The 10051-nt window shown below is 36.9% G+C and overlaps 1 protein-coding gene across 4 annotated transcripts in view; it reads left to right on the top strand.

Moving 5' to 3' along the window:
• Positions 1–9567, top strand: part of LOC109229651 — an 18681-nt gene extending 9114 nt beyond the window's left edge. The window contains exons 3-13 of one of the 4 annotated variants that reach the window (XR_002068585.1): positions 2344–2480; positions 2567–2776; positions 3816–4029; positions 4457–4520; positions 4611–4661; positions 4811–4864; positions 5439–5558; positions 6093–6253; positions 6843–6937; positions 8029–8162; positions 9071–9567. Coding sequence is in view for 2 of the 4 variants with exons in the window: in XM_019395173.1 (XP_019250718.1) it covers positions 2344–2480; positions 2567–2776; positions 3816–4029; positions 4457–4520; positions 4611–4661; positions 4811–4864; positions 5439–5558; positions 6093–6253; positions 6886–6937; positions 8029–8127 (1162 nt within the window). In the remaining 2 variants the exon portion in view is untranslated. Of the gene's footprint in view, positions 1–2343; positions 2481–2566; positions 2777–3815; positions 4030–4456; positions 4521–4610; positions 4662–4810; positions 4865–5438; positions 5559–6092; positions 6254–6842; positions 6938–8028; positions 8163–9070 lie in introns of those variants that run through there. The other 3 variants (XR_002068586.1, XM_019395173.1, XM_019395174.1) reach the window with 3 other exon arrangements.

Raw genomic sequence — 10051 nt, forward strand, 5'->3', positions numbered from 1 at the left:
CTGATTGCTGAAACTTGAAATCCGGGCAGGGCGTTTGGGCCAGTGGTTTGGTCCGGTTTTGAGGGATTTTTTGGGGTGGGCTAAACCATTTTTGGCCCAATTTGGGCATTTTATTGAGACCAATTTGTTTTCTTTGTATTTTCTTGCTTTTGTATTATTATTTTTTTTATGTATTTTTATATTTATTTATCTATTTTATAAAATTCTACAATAAAACTAAAAACAAATTGACTCTAACAATTATATTTCCTAATTAATTCCTAAAGAGAAATGCAAACTAATACCAAAAATGCAAAATGGACCCTTTTTGTTATTTTCTTAACATTTTGTTCTAAAACAGATTAATACTAAAATATGAAATTAAATCCTAAATGCAAAAATGCATATTTTTGTATTTTCATATGAATTAAAGTGCACAAATAAAAATGCAACAATTACCAAAAGTGCCACAAAATTCACAAAACATTATAAAATACTAAAGAAATTATTTTTGTTTGAAATTTTGGGAATTATTGCTTAGGGCAAAAATCACGTGCTCACAGCTGCCCCTCTTTGCCCGGAAACACGAAGAGTTTTCGTGCAAAGATAAGTGAGCGGAAACGAGCGATTTTTGCCCGTTCGCATATTCCGTGTGAAGCATTTTTTTTAAAAAGAGTTGACCGCACCCTGCTTCAAAGGTTGCCTACATATCCTGGGCTAAGCAGGAATCAGGTCAGTGTAGTTCGGGAATGTCTGGTAGCTGGGACTACCAAGAGCTGCGACTTTCTGCTGTTGTTGTTGCCACTGTTCGCTGACCTCCTTATTACACCGTGTTAAAATGAAAAGAAGCTAGCCTAAGCTATGATCTACGAATTACTAGAGGGTCCTATCTATGTCTTCTAACTTGTTCTTGTGTTGCCTTGAACTTGTATCTTGTAATCTTCCGATGGTATTCCTGTTGTTGTTTTGCATTGTGATTGGCGATATTGCTGCCATTCCTCCGAATGATGCTTGATTGTTACCACTTGAAACATGTGTCCGTTTTCCAGGTGGGCTCCTGACTGCAGACGCCTAAAAAGTATTCCCTTGTTCTCCAGGCGGGCTCCTGATTGCTGAAATTTGAAATATTCCCTTGTTCTCCAGGTGGGCCCCTGATTGCTAAAACTTGAAAATAAATGCCTCTGTTCTCCAGGCGGGCTCCTGATTGCTAAAAACTTGAAAATAAATGCCTCTGTTCTCCAGGCGGGCTCCTGATTGCTAAAACTTGAAAATAAATGCCTCTGTTCTCCAGGCGGGCTCCTGATTGCTAAAAACTTGAAATAAATGCCTCTGTTCTCCAGGCGGGCTCCTGATTGCTAAAACTTGAAATAAATGCCTCTGTTCTCCAGGCGGGCTCCTGATTTCAAAAATAGACAATTTTCTGCCCCTCATGTTACCAAACACTACTAAAAATTTGAAAGCTAAAATTTGAATTGTACTTCCCTTGTTCTCCAGGTGGTATTCCCTTGTTCCCCAGGTGGGCGCCTGATTGCTGAAATTTAAAATGTATTCCCTTGTTCTCCAGGTGGGCGCCTGATTGCGAAATTTAGAATGTATTCCCTTGTTCTCCAGGTGGGCGCCTGATTGCGAAATTTGAAATGTATTCCCTTGTTCTCCAGGTGGGTGCCTGATTGCTGAACTTGAAATGTATTCCCTTGTTCTCCAGGTGGGCGCCTGATTGCTGAACTTGACATGTATTCCCTTGTTCTCCAGGCGGGCGCCTGATTGTTGAACTTGACATGTATTCCCTTGTTCTCCAGGTGGGCGCCTGACTTCAACAAAACAAAGAAAATTTTCTGCCCCAGTTTGGTGGCTGCGCGCATCATGTTACCAAATATTACTAAAAATTTGAAAGCTAAAATTTGAATTGTACTTCCCTTGTTCTCCAGGTGGGCGCCTGACTGCTGAACTTAAAATGTATTCCCTTGTTCTCCAGGTGGGTGCCTAATTGCTGACACTTGAAATGTATTCCCTTGTTCTCCAGGTGGGCGCNCTTTTTACGGTTTAGTTTCCCCCCCCTTACCCCCCCCGCCCCCCCCCCCCCAAGGGGCGAAGCTATTTGTTTTGAAGGGCGTCGGAAAATTACACTGTGTACTTGGTAAAGTATTTAATTTTATAGGTATATATCATATATTGACCACATCACTCTTTGTCGGAGAATTTTTTTCACTTCTTTCAATTTTGAACACGCTTGAGTAAATTTCTCGCTTCGCCACTTCTCCCCCTCCACAAACCCTCCTCCCCTCCTCTCTCTCTCTCCACACTCTCTCAGGTCAAGTAACAAGTCTAAGCTTTAGCTACGTGATTTTCTCATACATTCTACAGGCAAGACCTCGCAAACATTGTTAGAAGAAGAGGTTATAAACTTCTCAGGGAGCTTCTGTCAACTTCCAAGCAACCAACCTATGATGAGTGCAGTGAAGCAGATGGCCTTGTTGAAAAAAGTGGAGATGAATCGTCAGGTCAGCATTTCTTGATCCCTGTGCATTTTAGGTTTTAACATGGCCATTTTTGGATTTTTCTGATTGACAACATACTAATTTAAAAGGTCAGGATGGAAAAATGACGGACATGGCTCATGATGTTTCCTTACCAAGTGAAGCGTCTGCAGTAGATGACTACACGAATGATGCAAACAATGACAGAGTGGTGAAGTCTGATGAGCAAAATTCTGGTGATCAACAGCCTTCACGCTATTCCTCCTTGGAAGAAAAGGTGGCCAATTTTATTCAGAATGGAGAATTGGATAGTGTAGAGGGTAAGTGATGCTACTCGAGGGTACTTACCTTTAGATTGCATGGAAAGTGGGCTTGCTACATTTGTTCAATAGAAACAAGATATACATGTTCCGTCCATACCTCACTCTCTTCTTCTCATGTTTATCTTGGTTCACTGAATTGGTATTCAGGTAGTTCCGTCCAATTCATCCAAGTTACATGTTTCCCGTTTCGTCCCAAATATTTGACGCACTTTATACGTGCTAATTCTGTGCAAACCATTAGAAGTGCTGAAGTCAAAATTAGTAGCAACTCAGTCTAAGCTATGAGCTTTTTCTTTTGTGTGTGTCGATAAGGTGAAGATTTTTTATTGATGTATTGGGGCAAGACTCCAGCATACAAGAGTTTACAAGAAGTAGGGAATCTTACACTAAAATTTGATTTTGTAAAGAAGCACCCAGTCACCTATATATACAGGACCCTTGTTGGTGCTCCAGAAGTTAAGTAAAAATAATAAACATGTCTCATTTGTACAAAACTGTTTTCTACCCCTTTGAACGCTCTCCTATTTCTTTCCCTCCAATCCAAACTATGACGTACATTCTTCTTCTCTATCAAACCAACTTTATACACAAATTCTGACAATCATCGAATCAACTACACATCCTCTAAATACTTTTTTATTTTTTTTATTTTCTTCTACTCCTATAAGTTTAATTTTAAAATAAAACTAACTCCTTAAAAGTAGGTAGGGAGTCATCTATATTTATATTTTCCATATTCAGTATTTTCATGTTCCATGTGTGTTCTTATCTGATTTTTTGCAAAAAGCTATGTTGAGGCATTGAGACGTACATCTTCCCCTTGTCAAATGTAAAAACGTTTAGATTTAGTTTTGATGCATGTTGTATCTGCTGTTCCTTCTGTCCTCATCCAGTTACCAATCTTTGCCACTGGCTAAGGCCTTGGATAAACTGTTACGTTCTGGTGATGTGAGCTTGAGTAAATTGATCGGATTCTAAAATGAGATACAAATAGTGTGTGTAAATCTAACTGTTTTGTTTTTGCTTGATTTTTCAGATAGTGGCTTTGAAATTTTCAATGAAAGAGGTTCCGAGCAATTGGAGGGATCTGTTGTAGGACAGGATGTTGTAAAAACAGAATCTACTACTCCGAAGGAGCATAAAGATCTTGTTCTCTGTAACGATAATGGTGCAGAGTTACATAATGGAAATTCCATGCCAACATCAACCCAGCATGTTGAACATCGTAGTGGGCAGAGTTTCGGGATGAGGTATGCGTTTCTTGCAATATTTATGCTTTCATCTGAATGTATAGGTCCTTCATTTTCCACCGGGCTTTCAGTAAACTATCTTTGGGTGCTTCATCAACGTCGCTTCATCTTTTGCCATTGTGTTTACCAATATACGGTCATGCTTTCATTAAACTTGATGCAGGATGAATTTGAAATAATCAGTATATATAAAACCATCGAAGTTCTTTTTTGTGTCTCATTCTTGCTGATTCAATAAATCCACCTTTGATTGTTTTCCACGCAATCAACAAGCTGATAACTTTTTCTTTTTTGAAAAGTTTACGTTTCCTGTCCGCTTCTTGTCTATGTATTGTTTTGTCTTTTACAAGCTCTAAGATTACACATCAGATATTGAACTAAAGATGCTTCTTGTTATGTTATTCTGAATGCACCCTGATTTTTGTAGGAATAATAGCCTTTCAACTGAAGACCTAGCCATGACTGAAGGGAGAAATAGTGCTGATGTTGAGGTGATAAAATTCTTCGTTCTGACTGTTTGCTTTTTATTTGATGCCACTTTTGACTTGGAGTTTCCTTTGCCTTCACATTTTATCTGTTAGCCCCAAAAAGTGGAGAATCAAGCTGAAATTAATCGTCTCAAGTTCATGCTGGTACCACTCTTTGGATCATTTACTGTTGAAATTTTGCTTACCTTACTCGGCTTCAGTTTTCCTTTCGTACAAAACTTTTTTATATAGTATATGCTTTTCCATAAGATTAACCAATGCCTTAATTGTTTTTTTTTTTTTTTTGTTCTTAGCATCAGAAGGAGCTGGAGTTAACTCATTTGAAGCAGCAGATTGAAGAGGAAAAGGTATGATGTTTCTTCTTACTCCTCCCATTCGGGGGGAAAAGGAAAGTAGATAAATATAAAAAGACCTAACAACCCTTTTTGTCTGGCGGTAGTAATGAGTATTTTTCTTTTTCAAGTGAAGAGAGAAAAAAGACACATTTTCTGCACTGCAGACATGTTGCCACTCAGTTGCCATCCTTCTATGTCATGTAACTATTGGCTTATGAGCTCTCATGTTCAGTTTCTTCAATACATCTTGTAACGTATTAAGTGTTACTTGACATTTTGATGACACCATTCTACACACAATAACACAACTCAACAAACTACGAAAAGGACCAGTGGGTAAGGGAAACTCGAGTGATCTTTCTTGGGAACTTGCTGTGGCATCTGAATTGAACTAGTTTATTCTTGCTGCTGATATGATCATTACTATTATTTTGGTAATTCATTTCAGCTATTCTGGTCATATATTACTGTGATAGTGGGATTCTACGGTTCTACCATAAATTTGATACTTGTAACATGTTACTCAAATGAACAATTGGTTCTCATGAAGTAGAAAAGTGTAATTTTCTTAATTTTCTACTTTCAGCGCTTACTATCTAGTCTGCAAATCAAAGCTGAAAGAGAAATCAGCGAAGCACAAAGACTTATTTTGGAAAAAGATGCAGAACTAAATGCTGCTGAAGATAGCCTTTCAGGACTGAAGGAGGTATTTAACCAACTTCTTGTATTAACACTTCTTGAATTTTTAAGATTCTTGGCTACAACAACCAAAATATAATATATAAGAATATTGGGAAATTGCTACAATTTCTTCGGAAAATGAGGTTTATGAACTTCACCAGAACTTTTACAAAGATGTTGGCTTCGTTATGAAGAATGAAAAGCATGATAATCTGTCGCTGAAGCGTGACTTAGGCTGACCAGGGTAGGGTATTTGACAATTGACACAGCAGAAGCAGCAAGAACATTATGATCTTAGAATTAAGAAAATCAAGAGAAATTTAAGTTTCAGTGAAACAAAGGAAACAAGTATTAAAATGGTTGAAAACCCTAATCTGAAATTAACTAGAATTCTGTTCTTACCAATACAAAAATAAACAGACAATAAATAGAATAGAACAGTTACTAAATAAGTAGGAAACTAAAGCCTCACCTCCAAGTTTCCGACCCACACCAGTGTTATCTTGATTTTTACTGGCGGAGCTATGTTTTTTTGATATATTACATTTATTTCTGTTAGGTTGAAATTCAATATTGGGCGGATGGGGAAAGTGTTGAGGTGGCAGGCAGCTTCAACGGGTGGCATCATAAAGTAAAAATGGATCTACAAGCATCATCCGGTGTCATAGATCCCATTGACCAAGATATACAAGCATCATCAGATACTCCCGTTGGCACGAGGTTTTTATTTTGTCTATTTCTTCATCTTTTGGGTGATTTTAATGTATCACTGTCAATTATATTTAATTTCTTAGATACAGTATTGTATTTTGGTTATTTCTTATTCATCTCTTCCTATCATTTTGGGACTATTTATGCACATTGCTTAGTTTGGCAGTGGTCTTAGGATATTCATAGCCGAAGGCTTGTGAACTTGATTTTTTGCCTTCTAATATTAGCAAAGAGCAATAAGGCAAAAGCTTTTGTAAAGAATGAGAAACAAAGAGATTATGGGAATGAATTGATTGATTATTCCCTTAATCATGTTGGGGTTTGAATAGTGTCTCGTGTCAAACATCATTTTTTTTCCTTTCTCTTATGGTCGGGTAAGTGCCAAATTTCAAACATCTTACAATGCCATTCCCATCCCCCCTCCCCCACTTGGGGCCCAAACCCATGATATTACTGCGTGCTAATCTGTACTCTTGGGTCCTAATAGACTTGAATTATTCTTATTTTTTGAGTCATCATGTATTTTCATTTGTTTACAATAGTCATTTAAATATGTAAATGCAGAAGCAAATTTTGACCTCAACCTCCTTTTTGACAGTTACTGTAGTATTATGAATAACATGATAAAAGATGCTTTCCAGGAAACCTCGACTTTGGAAAACTGTGCTATGGCTGTATCCAGGGATATATGAGGTACATTATCTGCAAACTACAATATGCTAAAGCAATAAAAGCTGGCTGCCCAGTCACTTCTCTCCTCATAGGTGTACTTGGAATAAGTAACTTGGCTTTTGCTTGACATGCATTTGTTGTCTATAGACAATGCTATTAGGTGAATATTACTTGATCTTTAGAAGATCTTAAACTCTAAGCTCATTTTGTTGGTATTCTTCGCCGAGTCATATTCATAACTTTGCAGTCACGAGGGGTGCAGGCAAGTGAATTCGAGAATTGAGGTTGAGTAAAACTAATAACCACAATGGAGTTTTATTCATAGATTGTGTTGATAAAATAAACGTTATATTTTTCTTGCAGTAATAAATTAGATTCAGCACTTGTTTCTGTGGTATGATTTTTGTCTTCGATCTTAGAAGAAAGAAAATGATGTTACTTGGTTAGATATTACAACTAAAATATATGAATGTTCATACTATTAAGTCGGAAGTAAAAAACATATCAGTAGAAGTGTATCCAGTTTATTTTAAGTCCTAAAACAAATAGAGATCCAGGGGTGGTATGCTCCAGTTTGCAATGTTTGGAGTAGGATCGTAGAATCTATTTTCAGCTTGTCATTGAGGTGAAATCAACAAACCAAAATACTATTGAAATTCTCCTTTCCCACCCCTCGACAGACACGCACACACAAAGAGAAAAGGGCAATGAAATCGAATGAAGGAAATAGAAGGAAGAAAAGAGACTGACTTCTGAGAGTCAATTGAAGGGGTCAACTAAATTCTTTGGCCATTTCTGACATCATAGTTCTATGATGAAAGTGCAGCAATTGTGCTCGCCAATTTTGATTTTAGGAAGAAGTTTGCTGCTATATAGTTCTGGAATGAATCTTCCCATTTTACTCCAGAAAAATCAAATTTCATTACTCCTTAACTTTTAATAGTCTGACAATCTCACTTAAGCAAGGACTTCTTTATTTAGAACGTCCTACAACGACTAAGCAAGTTTAGTTCTTTGATAAGTTTCTACCACTATTATTCAATTTTTCTGTTCTCCTGCTTTATAGATGTTTGATCGTGTCTTACATTGTTCGACGACTTTATTTCCTACAGATAAAATTCGTTGTTGATGGCCACTGGACAACTGATCCCCAAATGGAGTCTGTTACAAGAGGTGCAATACACAATAATGTACTACGAGTTGATAGATGAGTTGGGCTATTGCATTCCCACATGCACATACAGAGGTACCTCAGTAATCTCTTCCAACAATTTTGAGTTAGAGCCAGCATACCGTTTCTTTGCTTTTCTTTGTTTACAGCCCTCCCCTCTCTCACCCGATCGGAATACCACTGTCTTTATTTCTATCTTTGGAAATTGGTGGTATTATGGTTGTCAGTATATTTGTGGCATCTTTCTTATTGCTTGGCTTCTGAAGATCATAACAAAAAGAACATAGCTATAGGCCTAATATTTCTTAGATGGGCATTGTTTGCTAACTGTTTGATCAGGGATAGTAGCCCTTCCTCAAATTGATAATTGTGTGAGTTGCTTGAGTTTGTTAAGTAACTTTGTCAAGCCATCATTCTCCATAGTAGATTGTTATTTACTCGCTAATTGTATCAGTTGAGGTTGATATTGGGCTTAACTTCTCCCTATTTTTTGATTGTCTAATGATGCTGTTAAAGCTATTGTTTTATTTTGAAGTTATACTTGGTATCGTAATTGCCTGACCAATTTACAGAACCTTTTCGCTTATTCAGATGACTTTAACATTCCAACACCTTATTTCCTTTTTGCTCTCTTATTCAAATGACTTTAACATTCCAACACCTATTTCAGTAACCAAATACTGCTCATCATTGTCATTACTGGTGTTCTTTTGAATGACAAGTCAGATTTAACGTTACACTTGACCATCTATTATTGCTATTAATTTTGTACACTTTGCAGCTCATTATTAAACCAATTTCTTGACCCCAATTTGCTGTGTTTTAGCAAGTATCATAAGAAAAAACTAGTGGTAGTTAAGTCTTAAAATATGTTTGCTCTTTTAATCTGTATAAGCTTTGATTTTCTTAAACATTTTCCTAATATTTGCTAACTTCTTATTCCCCCAACATCCCCCAAAACGTGCCTCGCCTCTTCCCTGCAGACTATGCACATCAGTAGGAAGGACATTCTTGAAGATCATGCTGTCCAATTGCGTTTATGTTGTTGCAAATCAATGAGCTGATCCATGCAACTTGAAGGTAACGTGCTTCTTCTACTTGTAATCGTCTCATCTCATTTGAAGACCGGGGAAGTGGGCTACTTGCTCAACATAACAGCTGCTGTTGAAAATGTCTAGTTTTAGCCCTGTAGAGTTCTAATATAGCAATGGTTTTTGTATATTCTATTTCCTGATCATTGGAAGCAATCTGTCAAGGGAAAATCACTTGAGCTTTTTCGGCTTTGCTCCTTTCCGGAGCAGGTTTGAATACAGAAAGAGATTTGCATATATAGTTGAGCCAGGGGCTGCAAAATATGGCCCAGTAGGATGATTTGTTATATAGTTGCCTGCGGATTGAACTGTATAGGAGGATATTTACCTACAAATTATTACTATTGATTGTACAGTAGTGAAATCTTTGCATGCCTCCTATCTTCACATATTTTTTGTTGTTGCTGTTGTTAATTTTAAACATAAACACAACTAGTATTCAGCAATTTTTTTATTCAAAGATTGCAAAACCTAGTTGTGCCTGGGATCTGCACATTAAACATGAATAAGGGACATACGATAATATTTTAAGAAGTTATTATTATGTCGTTTTTTCTCTTCTTTCTTTTGGAAATGAGTTTTGAATACCAAATGATTTTAAAAAATAATTTTGTCGTTTTTCTCTTCTTTCTTTTAGAGTTAATTTTTTGGAGCATTAACTGTCAGTCACATACGATGATATTTTAAGAAGTTAATTATTTTTTAAAATCATTTGGTATTCAAAACTCATTGACTTTGACCAATTCGGTTCACGTCAGATAAGTCCATTGAGGAAAGTAAAACACTTTTTATAAGAAGTTTTTCATTTTCTATATTGGCGGTTGCCGGAGGGTCGGGTTAGGTTGCATATATTCTACCTTCCCCTAACCTCAC

This window comes from Nicotiana attenuata, chromosome 7 (assembly GCF_001879085.1).
Source record: "Nicotiana attenuata strain UT chromosome 7, NIATTr2, whole genome shotgun sequence".
In the NCBI taxonomy this organism is placed as follows: domain Eukaryota; kingdom Viridiplantae; phylum Streptophyta; class Magnoliopsida; order Solanales; family Solanaceae; genus Nicotiana; species Nicotiana attenuata.